Source organism: Lissotriton vulgaris, chromosome 4_1 (assembly GCF_964263255.1).
Source record: "Lissotriton vulgaris chromosome 4_1, aLisVul1.2, whole genome shotgun sequence".
Lineage (NCBI taxonomy): Eukaryota > Metazoa > Chordata > Amphibia > Caudata > Salamandridae > Lissotriton > Lissotriton vulgaris.
Window position 1 is genome coordinate 1,746,726,912 of NC_141691.1, and position 25,723 is coordinate 1,746,752,634.

Consider the following 25,723-nt stretch of genomic DNA (forward strand, 5'->3'; position numbering starts at 1 on the left):
ACTTTTGTTCCCATGTTCGTCCTTGGTGTTCCCTATCACCCAGAAGGTGGTGTTGATGACTTAGAGGAGTCACTGGACCCTTTAGCAGACCAGCTAGAAGAGCCAGACTGGAGAGAGGACCTGGGTGATGCCAGTGGTCTGGACACTTCTCCAGACCTTGGCATTCTTTCTCCCCCTACCATGGCTACAGAGGAGGGAGCGTCCTACACTGTGGTGGTGAGAAGGGCAGCCGAGGTCTTGGGCCTGGAGTTCCCTTCAGTGGCGGTCGGGACTAACCTCCTGACAGAAGTTCTTCAACCTGTGGTAACCACTTCTGAATCCCTATTGTCCTTCAATGAAGTCCTCACTGACGTCCTTCTGGGCACCTGGTCCAAGCCCAACACAGGGGCTCCTGGGACACCGATGATCGTCCGCAACCATTGCCCGGCCCCAAGCGACCCAGTTTTCCTCACTGAAGACCCTACCCCCGAGAGATTGGTGGTTCAAACCTTTTCCTCCAAGGGCGAATTCCCTTCTGCTCCCCCAGATAGGGAATCCAAGAAGCTGGATCACCTTGGGAAGCGCATGTTTTCTTCCCTTAGCTTAGCACTGCGGTCTGTGGGCCGATTCTTCCATACCATCTAGGACTCGGTTTCGCAAGTGCTGCCTAATTGCCCGGAGGAGGCCCCTGGCCTTTCTCTCCCAGGCAGTGGCGGATGGGAGAGAGGCTGCCAAATTCACAATAAAATGTGGACTGGATACCACCGACTCACTAGGCAGAACGATTGCCACGTCGGTAGCCCTTCAGTGCTACGCCTGGTTGAGGACATCTGGCTATTCATGGGCTGTCCAGTCTATCTTGATGGACATGCCTTTTGATGGCCGTCTCCTCTTTGGTGACAAAGCAGACTTGGCGCTTGAGCGCTTTAAAGATTCTAGGGCTACGACCAGATCTTTGGGCCTTACTGTGCCTTCCCGTCCACTCCAGTCTTCTTTTCGTCCCTTTCATGGCTACAGAAGAGGCGCCCAGCCACGCCTAACCCAGTCTAGCCATCGGTTCACAAGCTGCTCAGCCTCTGTGTTCCCCACGGATGTGGGATCCAAGGATCTCGTGGGTCTTGGAGCCAGCGGGCGGGCCAGTCCACCCTTTCCCCCTCTGCAACAGCCTCTAAGCATTTCTAGTTTGACCTTTCAGGGCCATCAACGGCCAGTGGGCGGCAGTATTCGCCATCCTCTCACCCACTGGCAATCCATAACACCGGACAGGTGGGTTTTGCAAATAGTCCGAAGGGGCTACTCCCTCCCCTTCGATACAACCCCTCCTCCATGTCACAGCCTTTCGATCGCATGTCAGAGGATCATTTGGCACTTTTCCACCAGGAAGTCTCAGCTCTCTTGGCCAAGGGAGCTGTAGAGAGGGTCTCTATGCCAGACGTATGTCATGGTTGCTATTCCCACTACTTTCTGGTGCCCAAAAAGGACAAAGGCTTGCATCCTATTCTAGATCTCCGGGGCCTCAACCGCTTCCTCCGAAAGGAGAAGTTCAAAATGCTCAGGTTCTGTCTGCCCTCGACCCTGGAGACTGGATGGTGTCATTGGACTTCGAGGATGCCTATTTCCAATTCATGTCCTGCCAGCCCACAGACGCTACCTTCGGTTCACGGTAGGCTACAAGCATTTTCAATTTACAGTGCTCCCCATTGGTCTTACCAGTGCCCCTCTGGTGTTCACAAAAGTGATTGTGGTGGTCGCAGCTCAGGCGTTCCAGTTTCCCCTATTGCATCACCTGGTTGTTGAAGGCATCCTCGCCCCAGGCTGTCGTCTCCCACCCCCAGATTACAGCGGACCTCGTGCACCCGCTGAGGTTTACTATAAACATGCCAAAGTCACACCTGACTCCCTCTCTGACGTTCCCTTTCATCTGAGCTGTTCTGGACACAGTGCAGTTTGGGCCTATCCTCCCGAACAGCGAGTCCAGGATATTCGGGCTATGATACTGATGTTACAGCCTCTATCCCGGATTTCGGTGAGAATGACTCTGTGGCTACTTGGCAGATCCCTCTCCCTACCCCAGCCAGATCTAACAATGGTGACAGATGAGTCACTCCTGGGATGGGGCGGCAATCGGGGAGAGGGGGAGATCAGAGGCATCTGGTCTCCGCCTTAGTCCGGGCTCCATATCAACCTACTGGAACTCCGGGCGATCCGCCCGAGCACTGAAAGCATTCCTTCCCTTTCTCAAAGGGAAAGTGGTGCAGGTGTTCACCGATAACACCACTGCCATGTGGTAGTGCAACAAGCATGGCGGGTAGGGTTGTGGAACCTGTGTCAGGAGGCTCTTCGCCTCTGGACGTGGCTGGAACATCAGGGCATAGCTCTAGTGGTTCAACACCTGACTGGTTCTCTGAACGCCAGGGCGGGCGAACTCAGCTGGCAATGCCTGGTGGATCACGAATGGCATCTACACTCGGAGGTTGTGCAAGATCTCTTTCAGTGGTAGGTAGAGCCTTGGTTAGATCTGTCGCCACCGAAGGGAACGCGCAATGTCAGCCGTTCTGCGCGTTGGAATTTCCAAGGCAGCACACGCCCAGCAAGCTTTTTGTTGCGAGTGGAGTTGCGGCATCCTGTACTCCTTTCCCCATGTACCTTTTTTGCCTCGAGTGCTGAAGAAGATTAAGCGTGACCCAGCCCAAGTTATCCTGGTGGCTCTGGACTGGGCTCGAAGAGTATGGTACCCGGAGTTCCTGAGCATGGCCATCAATCCTCTGATCAGTCTGCCCCTTCGGGAGGATCTTCTGTCGCTGCAGCAGGGGACGGTTCTTCACCCGAACCTCTGTAGCCTCCACCTCCTTGTGTGGCGATTGAGCGGCGACAGTTGGCAGCTTTTGACCTTCCTACTACACAGAGGAGCTTAGGGGATTATTGGAACAGGTCGTCCCCAAGATTGGTGCACAGCAAGGCTGAACCCTTATTAAAACGCCGACATGTTTCGTTGCCAACTAGAAAAACTTGAAAAACTTACGGCAACTTCTTCAGCAGGGCTTGGGTCTGTCACTTCGCCGTAAGTTTTTCTAGTTGGCAACGAAACATGTCGGCGTTTTAATAAGAGTCAACTCGCAGCCAGGAATAAAGTCAAGAGGGCCAGAGAGTTAGAACTCATCCTTTAACTTTCACTATCTCCGTCACCTCTCTTCACTCTTTTAGGTTCAGCCTTGCTGTGCACCAATCTTGGGGCATGTGCAGGTACTGTTGCCCTAGCACCCTCACCAGTTCATTTTCTTTTACACTTCACACTTTCTGTATGAGTGGTGTACGCTAATGAAGAGAACCTAGGCGGCAGGCGAGTACCTTCCTGCAGAGCCTCCATGGTGTTACTCCCGTGAGGCGACACCACTCTTTTCCGCACTATTCTTGTGTTCGATTCTTTCCTCCTGCCTGCTTCTCACTCTAGTCTGTCAGCAGGGTGGGGTGAAATTTATAGAGATATAAGGGGGAAGAGTGCACTCTCTTTTTAATGAATAACTAGAAAGTGGTGAACCTGGTCTAGAAAAACAAATAGCTCGAAATGCTGGCTATTGCCCAATCCTGAAATGTATATAGGAGGGTTTGACTAGGTATAACTGTAGCACCAAAGGGAACAGGTCTTGTGTTGTTGCGAGCTTTTGACCTTCCACCCGAAGTCTGTAATTTCATCTTGGCAGCCAGACATCCCTCCACGAAAACGGTATACGCATGTCGATGGAACAAGTTTGTGGCATGGTGCGCAGCAAAGGCTGTGGATCCCCTCTCTGCCCCTCTTTCAGAGTTCCTTCTGTGTCTTCTTTCTTTAGCCCTGGGCACTCTTAAAGGCTACCTTGTTGCTATTTCTGCGTTCCTTCGGCTACCAGAGCAGCCATCCTTTTTCAAGTCTCCTATTGTAAACAGATTCTTTAAGGGCAAAATTCATCTCTTTCCTCCATGTCCTTTCATAATGCCCCAGTGTGACTTGAATCTTGTTTTAACTTATCTTATGTGCACTCCTTTCGATCCTCTTCACAACTGTCCTCTCAGGCTTCTTTCAGGCTCTATCCTATAAGCCCCCTTTCTTCTCTGTGCATCCAGACAAAGTGGTGCTTAGGACGAAACTGGTATTCCTTCCCAAAGTGGTTACAACATTTCACATAGAACAAACAATCACTTAGCCCACCTTTTCCCCACCTCCGCACCCTTCCAAGGAGGAGGAGAGACTCCACCGTTTGGACCCTAAACATGCGCTATCTTTCTATCTTGACCGCGCACAGGACTTCCGGGTGGATGATCGACTTTTCATTGGCTATGTTTATTTTATTTATTTATTTATTTTAAGAGTTTTATATAGCGCAGGCTCGACCTGTCGGTATCAGAGCGCTTTACATGAGGTTCCACAAAATTACAAGATTACATCAGTTCCAATTTACATCAGTTGCTAGACAATTACAAGAGCATAGAACACGAGATAAGTGAGGTGTAGAAGGAAAGGGGGTAAGGATAAAGGGGTGGGAGGGAGATACGGCAGAAAGACAAAGGAAAGTCTGCCCAAAGTCCGGCTGGGTAGGTGACGGTTGAGGGGGAAGTTCCAAAACCCATCTTCTCTATAGCTATCAGGTAGCTCCACCTGGCTTTATATATAACTAGGTCTCAATGGGAAAACATTTAAAGAGCATGGAGGGCAAAATAAGTGGAGCGTAGAGGGGAGGGGACAGGGAAGGTGAGTAAGGGAGGATAGGGGTAGAGACAACATGGAGAGACGAAATGAAGTCTGTCTAAAGGCCTACTGGGTAGGTGATGATCAAGGTCCACGGCCCATCCCCTCTATAGCTAAACCAGGTAGCTCCATCAGACAAAATAGTTCATTCTCAATACATTGAGAGAGGAGAGAAGGAGAGACATAAATAGAGGGAGGATGCGGCAAGAGACGACAGGAGAGACGAAAGGAAGTCTGGCTAAAGACCGACTGGGTAGGTGACATCCAAGGAGGGAATCCCCGACCTGTCTCCCCTATAGCTAAACCAGGTAGCTCCATCGGGCATCAGACAAAATAGCTAGATCTCAAATGACGTGGGAAAATTCACAGGTAAACAGGGTGGGAACTAAGGGCCAGGACAGGTGAGGGCAGAGGTCGGTAGCAGGAAAGTGGAGAGGAGTAGAGCGGGGAGAGGTAGGGGGTAGGTAGTTGTATAAAGGCTTCGAGTCATTCAAAAAGCAGGTCAGTTTTTCCTCAGGCGCCATCTTGAGGTTAAAACGTTGGGCGAGATTTTCACCAGTATCCTTGTGTTGCTACGACCGGTTGTAACGGCGGCCATAGCGTCAGACGCTCTCGACCATCCGATGTCCGGAGATGGTTGAAACAGTTGTTTAGGAGGGGAATTAAGCGACTCACTTAGTTGATGAAAGCGGGGCTCCAGCGGAACAGAGCCTCCGAGCAGCCAAGTTGGATCCTGGCTCCTCCTCCTCTTCCCTGAGGTAACACCCCAGAATGCAGCACTAAAGCATGACCCTGATATTTATGGTAAGGCGTCCCTCAGTTAAATATTCTGGCAGAGCAAAGAAACGAGCAAAACCTTACAGTGCCTTCAGGTGTGCGAGGCACCCAAAAGGTGGTATTGCATGTCACAGGTGATGTGGCAGGAGAGATTAGTAGCAATGGTGTCCCAGGCGCTTTTCAGCTACTGCTTGGGCGGAATGTCAGTGCTTTCACTGGTGATACTGCCTTCTGGTGGCCACCATTTTAGGGTCAGGCAATGGCAGTCACTGAGACCAGCTTGCAGTTAGGCACTGCAGCAAGTGTGGGGGAGAGGGGGGAGGGAGGGGTTTAGCAGAGCAGGGTATTTGTGCAGCTGAATCAGGCCCCTGTCCCTCCCACCTCCTTTTTTGCGGCTTGTGAGTCCTCTGGTGGAGATCTGCCTAATGGGCTGAGCGTTTCATCTCCTCTGCGCAAAAAAAGGCTGGGCTGTTCCAAAGCGTACCATCTCTCGATTGGTTTTCCTTTGCATAAAGATCTGCTACGCTTTTGCAAAAAAGGAACATCCTGTGGAGCTACATGCTTATTCCACTAAGGCTATGGCAGCATCTACTGCATTAGCACGGGGAGTTCCCCTTCTTGACATCTGTCAAGCAGCCACTTGGGCATCCTTGCACATGTTCACCAGACATTACTGCCTGGACAGCTAAGTCTGGAGAGACTGCTATTTTGCCTGCTCAGTCCTCCAGGACTTTCTGATGTGAACTTGGTTCGTAGACCCTTCTCTGGGGTTGATATTGCTGGGGTATCTATTCTAAAGGTAAGGAATCTATAACTAACTGTCTCTTTAAGATGAATAAGTTACTTACCTTCAGTAACAATGTATCTGTAAGAGACATATGTTACCGCCCCACCCATCCTCCCTGCTCTGCGAACTAACTACTAGGGATAGGGATTCCCTTGCAGAGCCCTAGTTGTTGCGCACTAGTGGTCAGTGTCCTACATGGCTCTGCGCTTCTGGAGTGAAAAGTCGTGTCAAAACTGACGTCAGCATGTGGGGGCGGCGTCTAAGTGAACACCGCTATGTCATCCCAGAGACCACCGATGGACGTAGAGTCAACCAACACCACCCACTGAAGCACAGGGGAACTGCTAAGAAAAATTCTCCGGATCCATTCTGACACCTGGGGGTAATTCTAAAGGTAAAGTATCTATAACTAACATATGCCTCTTACAGATACATCGTTACCGAAGGTAAGTAACTTGTTCTCCAAGTTGACTATCTGCTCCAGCATATTGCTGGACAACTTGGAGCAACTTCTTCTGAATCCCAGGCCTGTCTTACCTGCTCGTGCCTGCTGAAGAGGGGAAGTTGAAGAGACCAGAACAAAGATTGCAGCTACCTCTGAGGTAGGTGTTCTGATTCGGACACGAACAGATAAGCATGAAGAGATGCTTCCGGGATGCCATGGCTCCTCAGAAACCAGGAAGAAGGACAGGGCCAATCTAATAGGGGGGACAATGCCCAAGGAAGCTCATAGCCATTTCTCAGAAGGTAATCGTAATGAGGGTGTGTTCTAGCAAAACATCTAAATTAAAAGCAAGTGAAAGTGAATAATGAAGGAAAAACTAGGGATGCAGACCCCCTCTCCCAACCCCCCCCCCCTTTGAATTTAGTTACATTCATTCATATTTGGATAGTTTCTGGTGGTATCTATTGCTTTAATGTCCCTATATTAAATTGAAAGTCCCTTCTGATTAAGGACGCTGTGCTCTCATCCACATTTATGTGACATTCTCCATCATCAAGTCCACTCCCAATTCTGGACTTTGGTCAGTGGCAGGCTTCCGTTTTTTTTTTGGTAGCTATTTTATTAGGTTGATGTTAATGCATTGATGAGCTAAAAATGTGTAGTAGAAAATGGATTTTAAATTAAATTTTTGGAAGCTTCCTTTCACAAGGTTTGAAGAAACTTTAGTCCTCAGGAGGGCTATTAGGACCCTAGGCGGTCTGTATTATGAAGTCGACATGTTTTCTACCCTCAGTATTCTAGACACAGCTCACCTAGGGCATTGACACAGACAATTGGACCCCTGTGTTATCAAAACTACAGTCTTAAACAAGTCACTGTATCTTATTCGACACACCATCCTATTTACGTTGTTAGGTATAGTAACTTGTGCTGAGAAAAAAGAATATGACCTTGCGCAATGAAAAATACAGCATTTAAAAGAACACTCTAACAGTACAAGTTGTAGAAAGGTGGATACCTGACTATGGTTACCCCAGATTTTTTGCCTAGTGTTTAGCTGGTTTTTGACTTAGTTGGCCTGGGATCCTGCTAATCAGGGCCCCAGGCTATCTGCTCTCTCTGTGAATTGGACTCCATGTACTTTAGGTACATCTCCAATTGGATATTGGGTCACCTTATGAGCCCCTGTACAGTGTACTATAGGTACCCAGGGCATAGGTGCATCCAAGGCCTACCAGGGGCTGCAGCATGTATTATGCCACCCCTGGCTGGCCACTCACATTGACACAACTGGCTGATCACTCAGCTGGGGCAAGGTTGTGTAATCACCCCTTGCTTAGATATAGTATTCCTATATCTAACCTTATATCTAGACACATATACACGTATAAGTCACTCCTATGGCAGGCCTTAACAATCCTGGAGGCAGAGTGCTTGGTTTTATGTGAGATGGGGCTCTAGCATGAGCTGAGCCTGTCTGCAGCTTTCGGAACCATGTCCTTATAGCTGTTCTAGGATATTACCATACCATATACTCTTAACTGCATTATGAACCTCGCGGTTAAATGCTAACTCTGGTTTGGCTTTATCAAAACATATTGAGTAAGGTGTCATACGTTTTGGAATACTAACCCCTTGGCAGTTCTGGCGACGGGGGTAGCATTCCACCCTTCTAGAGGGAGAAGACATGTTGTTCCTACTAATCCCGGTTAAAGTTAACCAGAGCCTCAGCATCACAAAATGGATGCTGCTGCCACAGGCACAAATCTGGCCTCCTGCTGCTGGGAGTCCTTCCAGCGAGGGAAGCTTGGACAATAGGTTTCCTGTCTTGGGAGGTGCTAGAACCACCACAGACAGGCTATTTTGTATTGGGGCAGGGAGGGCTGAAAGAAATGAGACACTTCCTGGGGCACACAAGGTGTCCCATGCATAGTCCAGTTCAAACCGGTGCTGGGGCACTCCAGCCCCAGCTCTGGCGCGAAACTGGACAAAGGGAAAGGGTGTAACCACCCCCTTCCCTGGTCCCACCCATAGGAGGGACCTAGCAGGTAATCCAGCCCTTAGATTTGGTATATAGGTAGTAGCTGAGTCCCAAGACTTTAGATTAAATCCTGACTGAAACTTGAAACGAAACTCTGGACCTTCGACATTCTACTCGACTTAGAAGACTGAAGAATCTCCCTTGTGGTCAAGGAGTGACCACCCTGCACAAGCAGGCACCATCCAGCGATCAACGGCTTGCTTTGTCGACGCTCCCGCCGGAGCCCGAGCACAAAGCTTGACAAGAACCGGACTTCCAACAGCCCGATCCACAGTCCCAGCAGGCGACGAGAGACGTGGGACCGGCCATCTTGAAAAGTCAGCGACCTGCTTTTTGTGCAGCACACGAGGCACTCTCGAAGCTGTGCATTGGGGATTGAGAAGCCCCAGCCCCGAGCATCATCTGCATCGAAGATCAGCTCTGCACACTCCACAAATTCTGCGTGGGGCCCTTCTGCATATTCCTGCTCGACGCGTCTGCCCAGTCACTTGCCCGTTGGCTAGTGGCCATCTTGGAGACGAAACCTTGAATTTACACCGCTGGTCTGGTTGCTCCAGACTGGCCCTTGCTTCCCTGAAAAGAAGCAGCCCATCAGACCTTGCTGGTCTGATTAAGAAGCCAACTTTGATTCCTGCGTGGGTTGCCTTTGCCAAGGCTTGTTGACTCCAATCCGGAAGCCGACACCGCCGACAGCGAGAGCCTTTGTGCGACAGTCCATGCCTGACTCCTGGTCGTTGTCGACGCCTCCTGGTCCACGTGGCTGGAGAGGCAAGCTTCACGACATCACCTGATTGCTTCGCGACATCACACTGTTTTCCGCTGAGCCCATTCGGAGCCAGAATTATCCAGACGGAAGGCTGCCTGCACCGTTTTTCCAATATCCAAGGAAAACATTGTCGAAGGAGGTCAAAGCAGCGGCCTTCAATTGTAATATGTAACACTCGGCGGCAATCATTAGACCGTTTAGATTCAACCATCCAAGATTCAGGTAACGAAATCCGATCGTTTTGAGTTGCCTTGTTTAACAAACCTCTGAAGCTGGCGCCGCTGCTCATCTAGGACTCCCACCTGAGGAGTGTCCTATATCTCTATCTACATTGAACCTATATGGGCCTGTTGCTTGCTTGTCTCACGAGTCCAAGGGCGCATACCTTGAAATCGATCTTACCTAACAATATCTTCATGCATTTATACATAGCTCTGCTCTGTTTACAGTGATATACCGACTGAGCTGAAACCACAGTATATCACTGTTTATCCTCCTCTTCATGAGTAGTGGACGGCTACCTGATAAAGGCATGTATGCCGAAACGCGCGTTGTAGACATCTGCCGCACTGCCTGAGTCAACGTTTTCGTGTATCGTATGGATTTGTATATACTTATGACTGTGTAAGAATTTATTCATATGTAATAATCAATTTGATTCTCAAATGCATAATTAAATCATTTTTTCACCTACTCAAATATGAACTTTATATAATTCGGGAGGATTTTTTTTTTTTTTTAAATAAATAAATAAAGTGATTAATATATGTGCTTTATGCTTACCGTGTTTTTGTAGAGTGCTTGTCATACATATGTCTATATCTTAGACACAGAAGGGTATTCTTTGGGATAGAAATTGTTTGAACATTTTCTAGCTATAACTTTCTTATACTAGTAACACTTTGACACCTATGCACCCGCTTTCTGTGGGTGAGGTAACGCGAGTTCTCCGGTGCTCCTGTGGGTATTGACTATCCAACTGTCTAGGTTTCAAGTAACTTTCATTGAGTCCAGTCAGAAGTGCCCTAAAAGAACTAGTTTCTAACTCTTTCGTTCCCATTCATTCTCTATGGTAACGTGCGTGTGAGTAAAGACACTGCACACGCCTCCCGTGGGCCTCCTGCTTCCTAACTCTTGGTAGTTCAGCGTAGCCCCAGCGATTCCCTAGGCCTATTCACTTTCCGTGTAGTGGTCCTTATACCACTATTTTAGTATATGGTTTAGCGTGCCCCTAGGGCCCTAATGTATTTTGTGCAACTTACTGTATTTTAATTAAGTATCTTGTAATGTGCTTGTGCCTCTGACCTCATAAAGAGTTCAAAGGGTTTGCCTAGAAATAAATACATATATATTTTATATATATCCTGTGAGGTGTCCTTTTATTTGGTATTAAAGGGGTTACATATGGTAAAACAGCTGGCTTCACATGCCCTCTTGAGTTTAGCCTAAGACTGCTTTGTCCATGCTACCACTAGGATAGCTGGTCTATACGGTTGACTTTACAACCATCACCATAAGGGTTGTTTGGACTGGTGCAAGGTGCTCACTAGAATATGAACATCATATACCAGGCCAACTTCTCACACAAGTGTTATGATTCTAAGGTTTTATATTTGTCAAGTGGGTATTCCCTTATGATAGCATTTACTAGCTCACACGCACCGCTCACGTTTGGTAAACAAAGCATGTAGTTGTGATGTATAGCCATATTTTCATGACCGGGGTATTGTCAGAAAAGTGAATACAATCACCAGGCATACTTACCCATAGTAACTCCACTAAATACTCCTTGTGTGCATGCGAAGTGATTTTCTTCAGATTTGCCTTTTTTCTGTGAATCTATAACAAATGTGCTTGAATTATATATTCATTAGGACCATACTCTCAATTAGGTTAGCACAGAAGTTATTAGATTTTGCTGATTGCTCTTCACTTATTCACCGTTGCCTTCTTTGTTGCCCTGAATCTTGATCAAGCATAGTATTCAACTAGTGTAAATATAGGCAAGGAATGCCAGTTCCACAGGGACGTTTGGCCTTCATTTGCATGAGCTGTTTATTCATGTGATGACGTATTGCTGTATGGTCGTGGGCAATGTAATTTAGAATCTGCTCATGTAACTATTTCTCAATTATGTAGGGACACTCATCTTTAAATTAGAATTGGTGTTATACATGCTAATTGAATCATTTATGGCAACTCTTATAGCACCAAAGGATAAACATTAAATATTTAGGTATTTAGAGATAGTATAGGAATTCAGTGTGCTTTGTATATATGATATTTACTTTCCCAACCACTGGGCCCAGTTAAGAAAAAAGACAAATCCCTGACTGTGGGTGTATTATGATCTTAAAGCACGTTGTAAACTTGGATATGCGACTCAGTTTCAATAATGACAAAATAGCAAGCCTCTTCGAGTATTGAGACGTCTACATGCCAAATCATCATTGAGACCATGTGCATTTGTTGAAATCTTGAAAATTCAAGATTGTTCTTTTTCTAGGTGTATATGCGATGTCTGGTAAGGGTCATTGTGAGAGCTGACATACTCTTGTGTGCCCAAAATAGTTATTTTGCCTTGTGTTTCCTTTCTAGAAAATGAGTTAATAGTTTAGTGGTTAGTTTTGCACAGCTTATGGTGCTTTTGTGTTCTTGAATCTGGAATTTTATCTTTCATTTATCCTTTCATATATATATTTTGTTGCAAGGACACAGTGTGTAAATCACTTTTTTGTGCTATTACATGGAATGTTTTCAATGATCCCCCATTGTCCTCCATCCTAGATCTATCAAGTTAGTTATTTTGTTTGACTGCAAACATTGCATGCTCTGCATTTAACATGCCTCGTAATGCCAAGGTGGGTGGGGTTGTGGCTATTCCTGATGGTCATGCTGGTTTTTTGGTGTATTGGTGTCTGTAATACTGTTTCCTCTGTTGAAAACAAGCAAAGGTTTAGATATGTTATTTGGGCCAATCTTTAAGATTTTCCAATGTTCGTTAATTGTGGGCTGTAGTTTGTTTGATAATGTGGAAAAAACGGTTACTCAAATTACTCAGCTATGTTGTATATTGTGATGTTTTTAAAACAGTCTCTTTGTTATTACTTCATTCATTTTGGTTTTGTAGGTCAGATTGGCTGGATATCCTCTCTGTTGCGGTTTGATGTGATGGTCATTTGTTGGGCAATATAAGTATTTTCGTAGGAGCAGTTTCTCCTCTTTCTCTGCAACTGACCGTAGAGGGGGGCATTCTCTCTTAGGATTTACGATAGTGACAGATGAACCTCAGTAGCACATTTTTGTCTGTAGGGTTTGAGCCTGAGTTTGTAGGTCTAAAAAGACAGGCAATGTCTGTCCATAGTCCTGGGAATCTTTAGATATAAATTTTCACTATTTATACCACTTGTGAAATTTCCCACATCCATCTAATTCCCAGTCCATACAGTTGGTATGTTGTCAATATATCTTTTCCAAAAAGTTATGTTTTTACAATAATGGTTAAATGGTTAGTGTCAGCGAAAATAATTTCAGTAAGATTCTGCTGTTTGAAGATCTGATGCTGCCTTCTCAAAAGTTGAAACCTCACAAAGGTGCATGCTAAGGAGAAAGGTAGACTAGATGTGGGATTACTAATAACCATCTAAGAGAATTTTTACCCAGTTATGATGGAAAAAAGCTGAATTCTATGGCCCCCATACGGTCTTTCTGCATTCTTCTTTCCTGGCAAGAGTGCAGTCTAGATAATTGGAAGAGCAGGTGGGGAGATTGTGGGAAAGGATGAGTGGGAAAAAACGTTGGGCACAAGTTGGATTCGAGGAACTCTAGCCTTACCTCCTCCATTCTTTCTTGCAGATCTCAGGACCCAGCATCCCCTCGCGCCAGTGAATTCTCTGATTCAAAGAGACAGGACTGCATGACCCATTAGGCAAAGGGAGGTGACAGCGGAACCTTCTGAACGTTGTGTAAATAAAAGAGGTGTAATACTAGTGGCCTCCAGAGTAAAGCTGTTTGTGAAGGTGGTAGCCCCAAATTATACTTTACAGTGAGCAATTGTGGACTATGAGTAGGATGAACAGTGTCTAATCCTTGATTAGAAAACCTATATTTAGTTAATATCATCATTCATTTGTCTGAATCTTTATTGAAAGGAAATTATTAAAATAAAATTTGCAAGGGCTCTGCGGGTGCCTTATTCTAATAGGAAGGGGTCCCAGTGTGTCAAGGGAACTAATTAAACAATTGAAACACAATTACTCAAAAGACAAATGTTTTAGATCCGCACGGTTTAATTCACAGTGGGATAGAGTATCTTATACATATAGTAGAATGCAATAAACTGTATTAACGTCATACAGTGCCCCAAGGTGGGAGAAGGAACGGTGGCGGATCAGATCATCTCGCGCACGGAGCCACAGAAAGCAATCTACCGAACTCATCTCGCACACCAATCAGTCGGAAATCGACGACTTTGGAAATTACCGATCACTGATACATTCAGGTGCCGCCCAAATCGACCCATCCCGCAGACCATTAAGCCTGCAATTGACGATTTTGGATATTTCCGATCATTGACAACTCTTGTACCGCCGAAAATCGATGCGGTATCTGCCTACTTGTTTTTAACTCATCTGATCCGCCACCTGTGAGCCAAGCAGCACGCTAACTTGCGGTCCTTTGCCCCCACTCCCCTTCCATGGTCCTGATGAAGACCCCACAGCAAGGTTAAAACGATCCTGCAACCTCAAGAGGGTCGAAACGTCGACTGTTTGTTTTTATTGTGGCAACTACACACCAATATTGTATATATGCTGTACCTGGTGTAGTATGCCTGTATTTGAACAAGTTACTATGTGATATACAAGTTGTTGCCACCGCATTGGTGTCACGTATATATGCTTAAACAACTGATTTTACTGTCACGTAATCCCTTCACTTCACGTTATCCTCACTATCACGTTCCTTCTCCCACCTTGGGGCACTGTATGACGTTAATACAGTTTATTGCATTCTACTATATGTATAAGATACTCTATCCCACTGTGAATTAAACCGTGCGGATCTAAAACATTTGTCTTTTGAGTAATTGTGTTTCAATTGTTTAATTAGTTCCCTTGACACACTGGGACCCCTTCCCTTCCTTTTAGCATACATACAACCCAGGTCCCAGTGACTATACATGGGTATACCCCCCTGTTCATACTCTTATTCTAATAGGTGCAGACTAAGCACAGATTTACAGATACAAAACAAAAAGATCCACCCTCAGATAGATGTAAAAGCCATGTCCTCCCAGATTAGCTGTATCCACCTCCACTGCTCGTGTCGAGCAGTACCTCTTCACTCCCCCTTTTGTTTTTTTGATTAATAAGCATAGATTTACTTCAGGCCTGGCTCTGTTTCTATACAAAAGACCTCAACATTTATATTTTCTTGTATTTAGAGGAGTACACCTTTAGTAGAGTGATTCTCTCGTTGAAAGCAACTGCAAGCACACTTCTCTCAATTTTTTTGTCCTGATAGTACATGCCAAATTCAATACATTATCCCAAGCTGTTCATGAGAGAGCCATGGTTGTACCTAAAAAATTACATTATCTTGATTATTTCCTCAAAACTCAGCAAAAACCTAGATCAGGGTGACAACAAAACAGTAGGAAGGGTATGATAGTTATATTTATAAATGAAATGGTTTCACTAATTCCATGGCACCATGTTTCCAATCTAGGCTTAATGCTGAAATTCTGCCTGTCATCGTGTACAATTAAAACATGTATATAAAAGTGTTTGTGGTTTGTAGGCTATTTTTTTGTGGCTTACACTTTTCTGTCCATTTTCTAGAACTTTTTACAGAGGCTTTGTCCCCTGATTATTTGAGTGTTTTCATTTGTATATCCCTATCTTAAGTCTCTATCACAATTCTTAGAACGCGTCATATTTTTTTTTATAAACAAATTTGATTGTGTCAAGTATCAAATATAATGCAGAGCTCTGTAACACAGAAGACGTCTGCCACAGTACATAATGCGGAATAATTGCATTCACATTTAGATGATATATTTTCAGAAACACAAGAGAACATAACCAATATGACCCCCCTCCCGTTGTACTATTTCATCACTATGTCTCAAGCGCCACTCCAACAACCACTCCACCAAATGAAGTTTATCACTTTGTTGTTGGTTCCTCACTCCATAGGCCTGACTGATTATCCTAGGATCGAGACATTGGCAGGGGGTACCGGCTCTAGGTAGAGACCTCGATAGTCCGCCTATCGCTTCCAGATATTTTGATGTTTTTGCGGGCATCCCCTGGCTTTAAATATTGGAATCTCCAACCCCATATAGAAGTCAAGGCCATTCTTCCATTCTGACAGCGAAGGTGGGACCACTGCTTTCCACAGCCTTGCAATGTCCCTTTTTATCCAATGTGAACCCCAACAATATCAGATGTCTTTAGTAGATATTTCCCCCGATACCTTCCATTATGTGTAAGATTACCAACCTTGGTGAGGAGGGGAGCTCCCACCTGAATACCTCCGGGAGACAAGCAAGAATCTTGTGAGTGCTGTGCAATGCCAGATCATATGTATGAGAGTTCCCTCCTCATGACCGCATCGTAAACATATGGGGGATGACACTAGGCCCGCCCTCCAAAGCCTGCTGTGGTATAATACACCCAGTGTAGGTACTTAAATTGAATGAGGCGTAGCCGCATTGCAATCGCAGCCTCCCGAGGGGAGGTCAAGGCCTCCGTCCAGTCATCCCTATCTAATGGGCTAAGATCCCCGTCCCATGCTTTTCTAAGTTTATCCAATGTGGTGGAACTATTTGTCACCAGGGACTGATAAATTCTGGAGATGATCTTGTAGGTCTCCCATAAACACTTTGGCTTCAATGGAGCTAAATTCAGGAAGGACTTCAACCATGCGATGCTGGGGAAGATGGCATGTCTAAATTGGGAGTATTTATAAAATTGGAAGAACATGTCATATTTTAAGCAATACATAATGCAGTCAACCCAACCTTTTATGAGACAGAAGCTTATTGATTCAAAGTATCTCTATTGTGCCTGTCCTATTTCCATATGAATACTGAATTTATTTTTACTAGAAATGTCCGAACTATGAAAAGCCAATTCAATTCAGTAACTAAAATAACAGCAAAATATATTGCCACAATTCCACCTTAAAAATTTGGTCAAAGAACATAGCATGTTTTCAAAAAATATATCAGTCACCCTTGTGACATGAATTTATTAACAACTCCAATAATAGAGACCTTAGAAATATCACCCAGCACCAAATCTAGAATCCAAGCTTATAAAACCCACTGCTACAAGGAACAACCTAAAGGTTCTGTAAAACAGAAATCACATCCATTGGAAGATAATCGGAGGAAACATATGGCCACATTGAGGGGCATATGCATCAAGCCATTTTCTGTTCGCAAAGATGCCGAATAGCAGAATCGGCCCGCTTGCGAATGGAAAATGGCAATTTCTAATGCATCAAAGGCTTGACATTCGCAATTCAGGTAATCGCAATTATTTGCGATGACCTAAATTTCAAATGCATTTAGGGAATCGCAATTTGTGATTCCCTAATACCGATGCATGAAGCCTTTCCTAAATGCAAACAGGGCATTTAAGAAACGCTAATTACCATCAACCTCAAGTTTTTTTGTTTACATTTTTTTTATTGAGAGTTTTATTTGCATGGTACAGCATTATATGTTTGCAATCTTAGACTTCGCGTCAGTGGTCCACAAGCAATTAGATAACAGCAATACATTTTACAACATCCATCCTGTTTACATTACAGATGACAAGCAAGAAACATATTATTGTATCTGGTTATCGCTCTTCTGACCCCCTAGTGCGGGATGTGGTGGACTGGCCGACGCCGGGTGTCTGAATGAGTGAATTTCCGCAAGAGTGTGGGATCATGTATGAGCCCCACACTCCATTCTGGTATCCCTCATCGTTTAATGCCCATGTGTATACTCTCAATGTGTAAGCACCAATTTCTACGACGCCAAATGGTAAACTTCGAACTGTGAAGTGGGTTTGGGGGAGAGTTATGTGGAAACCCGGGAACTTACAGGAAAAAGTTAAATATGAAGGATAATTGCTGCAGGGTAGGTCTCAGTCTGCCTGTGAGGTGTCTATGGTGTCAAGGTTGGGAGGAGAGGTAGATCTACCGGGGGGTTTTATTTTCCAGTGGTGGCCAGGGTGCTCGTCTAGTGAGTTCCCAATGCATAAACTGCCTGTCATTTACCATAGCTATTGTGTCATGGTATGAGCTGGCACTAATAGGGACAAGGGTGGTGTTTGAGACAGATCTGGTGTGTCCCTAGGTGCATCATCCTGTGTTGTTGTCTCTTGTGTGAACTGATGCAGAAGTTGTGCCAATTCCATAGAAATGGGATGTTTACGAATCCCCCTCACCTCCTCGTTTCTCAATATGGCTTCCTCCACTGTTCCCCATTTTTTTAACTCCCCCAATCCAGGCTGCCTCCGGGGTTCCTGCCAGTGCCCTCCAGTACATAGCTATCCCCCGTGTTGCCAGGTGTAGGGCTGAGGACGCAAACCTAATCAACCTCAAGTTGATTGTAATATGTGCATGCTTTGAAAAATGCACAAAAATGCATTTTTCAAAGTGCCATGTAGCACACACATGCCCTTGGAGCATGTGTGTGCTTTACATGTGCACACTTACCTTTTTTGTGGGGTGCTTCAGGTAGGCCTTTGGTTCCCGGACACCCTGTGTTTTGCATTCACTATTTGCGATTACCAATTTATTCATCGCAATTAGCGAATGCAATGTCATTCATTCCTATGGGCCTGCAGGCCCATAGGAATGAATGGAATCCTATTAGCTAATAGCGATTTGCAATTTCCGAACCGCTATTAGCTAATGTTAAGGAATAACAATTTTTTTTTGCAATTCTTACAGGCATAGGCATTTGCGATTATCAAATAGGGATTCCTTAAAAAGTGCTATTTGGAAAATCGCAAATTGTAACTTTGACGCATGTGCCCCCAGATGCTTACTTATAGACAGTAACTTACCTTGTATGACAAGTGGGTCTTCAAATACAAAGCCAACTGTAGGAATAAAACAGTTCCATAAAGAATATCTAATGGAAGCTCTTTTAATCTATCCCAAATGACTCATACTCCATTTGAAGGATGTTCTGATCACCCACTCCAAGCCAACATATAACAAAGCGTTCCTGTTCTTTAATGATAAAATTGCCACCATGATGATTAACATTGTCACAAGTAATAAGTCTGATATTGATAAAACTATCACTTTGTGAGGGACATCTTCTCCAACTTTGTAGAGGAAATTGGTGGGATATCCTGTCTGTTGTGGTTTGATGTGATGATCATTTGCTTGGGCACTATACGTCAGTTACGGTTGGTGGATTCCTTAGGGAAAGTGTTAGACTTCAGAGAGGTTAGATTTACTGTTTCCTTAACATTCTAAGGAGCAGGCGGTAAACCTGGACTTCAGAGGAATTTGATTTACGATTCCACTCTAAGCAACAGTAGGGAAAGTGTTGGACTCCGAAGGGGTTAGATTTACCATTCCCACCCCACTCTAAGCAACATTAGGGAAAGTGTTTGGAGTGGTAACATTAAAATTCCAAATATTTATCTTTTTTTTTACAAAACATTTGATAACATAATAACAGCGTTATTAAATCATAATGCATACATAAAAATTAAATGCTACATAATTTAAGGAAAAAATTACATTAATAAAAATAATATTCACTTCTCTACCTGCAAACAAAAAACAAAAAAAAGCTATAAATACAACAATATTTAATTCGAGACCTTATTTAAACACAAGATATAAAATATAAAAATAATAGATTTTGCAGACATTATTAAAAACACAAATAAATTGAAAATTAATTGCCACAATATGTGAACCAATACAAAATATACATAATTATCAATTAAACATTGGGGGAAATTAATTTAAAAAATATTATAACTGCAATAACGTCTCACCCTATTCCCCTACAAACCAAACAACCCTCTACTAAAATATAATTAACAAAAATATAAAAATTAAAATAAGCATCAAATTTAAGGAAGTAATTACAAGTACACAATTAAACAATTCACAAAATGAATCAATTAAATGTTTAATTTACAATGCTAAAGTAACATACATTTAAATGAATTATAATTTAACTAACTTCCCACCCTATTCACCTACAAACCCAGCAACCTGCATTTATTGTATAAATTAGCAAAAATATATATAAATAAAATATACATTAAAAAATGTAAATTATATACATAAAATAACAAACAACAATGTACATAATTATTATTCAATTCAACAGTTAATTTACAATATAAAATAAGCAATGTTAAATTTAATTTAGCTATAATTTAATTAGCTTCCCATCCTATTCCCCGGAAAACCCAATAACCTGTCACTACATATGAATTACTAATTAAATGTAAAAAGAAAACCCTTTCAATTTCAATCTACATTTTAAAAACATTAATAACAATTATAATAACAATACTAACACCTGAAATGTATTTATTAAATAAAGCACATTATATTAATAAAAAAATATTAATTACAACTGTTATGATAAATGGTATTCTTAACGATTTAAATACCCAAAAAGCAATATTCTTGCTTTCGATATTCTGTTACACGCTAATTTTGTAGTTACATTATTACTGGCACAATATTAATTTCACACAATATTGTTAATCCGATATTTGTGTATTTCACCTAAGGGAAGGTTGAAATTAGTGCGTCCACATGCTCTGTTATCATGTTAGATATAATGTTACAGATATGTCTTTATTTCTCATCTTGTGACTATGAGAGTTAAAGAGCTTTCAGTTCAAACAAACTAAAGTTATGAGTCCCAGGTTTGCATTCTGAAGTAACTGGGTTCAACTTCTGGTTCCACAGTAACACTTCAGTCTCTACAGCGTATTCCAGGCCGCAGTTGAATAAGCTGTCATTGGGTAGTAGGTAGACATTGGCCTGCTCTCATAAAGTCGTTTGATTGATTGACTGATTCGTCCATGCATCTCGGTTTTATTCCCAAAGTAGTGCAAGTGTTGACAGCTGTGGAAGTCCCTGCTGCTTAGCTGTTTCCTCCATCATGGGTGTAAGTACACTGGGCGGCAGCCATGCTTTTCATCTTTGGAAACCTTTCCCGCACCATCTGGCCAAGCATGATTGCAGCAGTTAGAAGGTGTTTTTACATAGAGCCACGCAGAAACCATAATAATTCTATTCTCGTTAAAATAAATAGTTAAAATAATTAGGCAAAGTAAAACTGAGTTAGGACTGGGTGTACGCAAAGAGAAGTATTCACAAAAACAGTGTATTCGCCTGTTGGTACTCTAAGGATACATGGCAACTCTTTTACATTAAAACATAACCGGAGGTGTTGAAATCAAAGCTAAGCGTTTGTTTTCCTAGCCTTCCTGATAAACCTTCGCGAGACACATTTTATGATGTCATGTGTATGCTGAACATAGCTGCCCCTAACTTGCCCACAATGCACCATTTATTTTATTTCGCTGTTTCCCTTTTAGCAGCCGGTGGGAGCTGTTCCTCTTGTTATGCCGGTAACCAGAAAAAAAGAGGATGAGGTGTCAGTTGGAAGTGCGCCTTTGGCAAGGCAGCCGTCAAATCAGGCCTCCGAATACGCCAGCAGCCCTGTCAAAACAAAAACTGTTACAGGTACGTTCTCTTCTTTAATTGAACCTAAAAAAACACATTTCAGTGGAGATCAGCTGTGCAAACACCCTGGCACACCTTTCAGTCTTGAATAAATATTCCCTCTGAGAGAGATTTATTTAATTTAAAATTTCTATAATTTGTAATCATCAGGATTTCTTTTAAATTTCATTTAAAGCGTGTACTGATTCCCCTTTGGCCCTGCAGGCTTATTGCCGACTGAACCTGTTAGCCAAGCACAAGGGTTCACAACTTCCTTTCCTGATTGTAATGAATGAAACTGCAAAAGGCCCTAGAGTGTGAGTTTGGCAGAGTGTAAATGGAGTGACCTGGAGAATGCAGTGTCTTTAACAAGCGCACACACGTTTTCTTTTAAATAGTAATAGAACTTCAAACTCCGGATATCAACAGGTGCTGGTTTAGTCCAGTGAGGAGAAACAGAGAGCCTGTGATGAGTAGTTGGAGAGTCAGGAGGGAAAGAGAGCCTGGTATGAATAGCATGGCAGAGTGACAGGAGGAAGCGGAGAGAGAGTTATGAAAGGAAGGCGAGCCTTGGATGAGTAGAGAGACATAGTGAGGAAAACAAGTCGAGATCCTAGTTTGAAAAGCATGACTGAGTGAGGGGATGAAGGAAAGGAGGGCTAGGGAGAGGAGGATAAGAGGAAGTATTTGCTGAAAAGGGTGACAGTCAGAAAGGGGCAGAGAGCCTGTGAGGAGTAGAGGGGAGAAGCAGAGAGCGTGGTCCTATTGGACGGTTTGGAAGAGTTAAAGACACAGAGAGCATGTGCTGAATAAAATGATACAGACCGAGGAAAAGGACTGCACCTTTTATGACTGAAGGGGGAGCAGGGCCCTGTGAGAAATGGCATGACAGTGAGGGAAAAAAGCAGAAAACATGCGGTAAATGGATGGACAGAGTGGAGGTAGAGGGAGAGAATGTATGGTGATGGAGGGCCAAAATGAGGAGGTGAGAAAGACAGTAGTTAACTGAATGTGTCTTACTTTCGTGCCATTGGTGTAGACACCTACGTTTTAGATTGAACAATGTTCCCAGCCTTGAATTATCAAATACCATTTTCCATGTTGTCCAGTTGTATTACAATGGTATGTGCCAGAAACGGCTTTATGGCATCCTTCACAATACAGCGTGTCCTTTGACATGATGGTAGGCCCTTTGCCCCATTTTGTCACTAAGCTGTCACAAGGGTAGCTACCTTTCTAATAAGACCACATTGAATGTATCCACTTTTGAGCATCTGCTTCAACCCTAGCAAGTGTTAACCAAGAAATTGGGTGGAAATCAGAAGGAGTACTTTTTGCACCTTCAAGCCCACCTAGATGCACTGAGCCTCGCTTGTTTGATTATTCTCTATTATCACATAACGTCCACCGCCAGTTAGTGGGAAATGCATAATTCTACTTCGCTTTCTGACACTGTTGTTCTTTATAGCCTTCTTGGAGACCCTCGATGTAGTCCTTATTTCCCTGTTCTTGAAACTGAATGCTCACAGGTGTTTGGGGTTCGTTTTTATGCCTTCTAGGTGTTGTCAACAACATATACTGCTTTCGCCCAATTTAATGGTATATAGTTAATCAACCTAAGAATGGTAAAATGCTGGGTTGCTCCTGTTGGTATTTCAGCTCTTGTTTAGGTATAAGTGGTTAACTCACTGAGATTTTTTGTTGACTTATAGTTGTTGGTATTGCAAACAATAAAAACTGCCAAATAGTAGCCTCTACTGCTTTCTGTATGCGCCACAAATGTTCCTGTTTTGCAGTATGTCTTGTACAACTATGTAACTGGGTTCCAAACATGTTGAATTGAACACCTTTTCCTGTTTGTAGCAGTTTTTTACATTTGTTTTGGTATTACCCTATACATCTATAAAGCAAATGCAACACACAGAAAAAAATACAAATCAGTTTTTTCATTCCCATTTGAAATAGATCCATAAAGTATGCTCAAAAGTGTAAATCAGAGGTCTGCAAACGTTTTTACTCTAAGCCTTCCCCTAAGCAAAATGTTTTGAGGTGATGCCCTCCTCCAAAACTTTATGGCAAGGATTGGGGGAGCGGGAGGGACATGGCTGAGTGCAGGGAGCAGGGCTTATGAGATGATTTCAGGAATACTTTTTCTATAGCTTATGAATCACATTAAATATGAGACTTATAAAACAGCAAATGCATCAAACTAAAACAGATATCCCAAACAAACTACTCCCCATAATTGGGGTGTTGTGAGCCCCTCACACTCTTTGACCCCAATGCTGGTCAAAGAGTGTGCACTAATGATAACTGCAGCCCTGTGTAGCAGGCTATCTCCCCTGCATCTTTTTACCTCTTCACCACCATGACTGATCATCAGCTCGATCCTAATGTTTGTAAGGAAAATAAGCTCTGATGCCCCTTTTTTAAAGGTAGACAGTCATAATTGTGATGCAGTGGGCCTCTCAAATCCTTCGACCCCAGGCCTGCTGCATCTGCTTCCTTCATGGTAACCAGCAGTGGCCACTTACACACCTGGCAACAGTTCCAGCTTCACTAATGAATGTCCCTTTAATAAATAAAAACACATATTGTCCCCTTCTTTGGGGTATCTATCTGAAGAAGCTGTCTCTGGCCATTTGGAAACATAAAATGAGTCCCCATACAGTGCTCCCTATTCTGGGCCTTACCTTTGACAATATCTATGAATCTTGCTCCTTTCCTCTGTCTTCTAGACCATTTTTGTGAGGCCCCAGGGATCGAGAGGATTAGGCTCTGGATCTGAATGCAACCCTGCTGGCCTTCTAACCACCAAGCCATGGACTCAGCTTTCACACAAAAAACTTCCCCTGAATGGCTAATACTGACTTTGAGATGTCTCTGCCTGTAATTGAAGGGTGTGGTGGTAGTGCAGAAAGTTAAAAAGAAACCAGCCTTCCTACCAGTTATTAATTGATTTAGTCACCTAAACCCAGCGCCACTGGAAATATGGGTTTCTGCAGCAGCAGTGTTTACTACATAATGATCAGTTTACTGCATTTGCTACATAATCTGAAGATTTCAACAACAAAAAACTTGATTTTAGCTCAAACAGAACAAAAGTTACTTAAAACGTGACAAAGTGTTCCGGAGCAGTGGAAGGCCCTTTGCCAAGATTGACTGGTAATCTTATAGTTGCTTACTCCTGTATTTGGGTGTTAAACTGGTACTAACGAGGTGAAATATTTCCCCTGACAGTATTACCTTGAGTTAAAATGACCAAATAATGAAGTAATGCTAACCACAAAGTGTGGTGCATTGTGCCGCATAATTTACCTTTTCTTGCTGCATGATTTAGTCAAACCTGCAGCATAATGTGGTCCTCTTCTGCTGAATAATTCCAGTTGCTCTGCTTAAAGCTTCCTGGTGGCAAAAATGTATTTTTTTTTAGATGTAATGCAAGGGTGTTATCAACTGAGATCTGGAATAGTGGAGACACTTACAAAAATGTCTGCATTAGGTACAGTTTGATTGAGTTTATTTTGAAAGAACTTGTTTTATCTCAATCTTTACATAATTTTGCAGCAGCCTGGCACAGTGTATATAAATACTGTTTTAAAATAATGACTTACGTATTTACAGTGCTTTCTGCCACAGGCTGGGACCTGATAGCTGGGACCTGATAGCAATATCAATAGGGCCAATTGAATGATGCGGCAGGAGAAGGCCAAATTATGCAGCATTGTTGACTCAATTCTGCAGCAACGAAAGGCGAATCATGCTGCATATTTTTTTATAGCATTACTGCATTAGTTTGCAATTTTTACACTTGTTAACACTGTCCTGGACTTTATTGGCACCTCATAAGTACCACATTAACACCCACATATAGCAATAAGCAACAGAAAGGTGGCCAGTCAACCCTTAGAAAGGGCCTTCCACTGGAGGTAACATGTGCTGCTGCCTTTTTAGTAACTTTTGAATCATTTTATTAAATCTGCAAATTATCCAGCAGAGGATAGATTATCTGTCAAATGCTGGCAATCCATAACTATGCGTTGTAAGTGCAGGGTGAGCGTGAAAGTGAAGGGCGAGAATGAGGAGTGAGTTATCGGAATGCAGGGTGCATTTTCAGACACTTGAAGGAACTTAGCATGTTATCAACGGCTGCTTAGGGCTTCAGATATAAGTTAAACTATTGCTATTATGGCATCAATCAGTGATCGAGGGTGAATAAAATAATTAATGTGCTAATTTTGCAAAAAACTTCCAGTCTTATGATTAGGTTTGCCAGCTCATTATTTTGATGTCGCAGACTGTACAAAAATACACAGTCACCTAAAGCCGTATTTTCAGCACTTATCTGCGTACTTCGAACAGCAAATATAAATAGAAAGCACTTTTAATTGTGTTCTAGGGCGGCCTGAATGATTCATGACTGATAATTAAAGGTAAAAAAATACAGAAAAGTTGTATCACAAATGAAGACATACTTTATTTAT

General features: G+C 43.3%; 1 protein-coding gene across 1 annotated transcript in view; it reads left to right on the forward strand.

Moving 5' to 3' along the window:
- The window catches only part of VPS13B (vacuolar protein sorting 13 homolog B), a 2,999,480-nt gene that overhangs the window by 1,140,573 nt on the left and 1,833,184 nt on the right, over positions 1-25,723 (forward strand). The window contains exon 21 of the mRNA XM_086966051.1: positions 21,113-21,260. Coding sequence (XP_086822177.1) covers positions 21,113-21,260 — 148 coding nt within the window. The remainder of the gene's footprint in view (positions 1-21,112; positions 21,261-25,723) is intronic.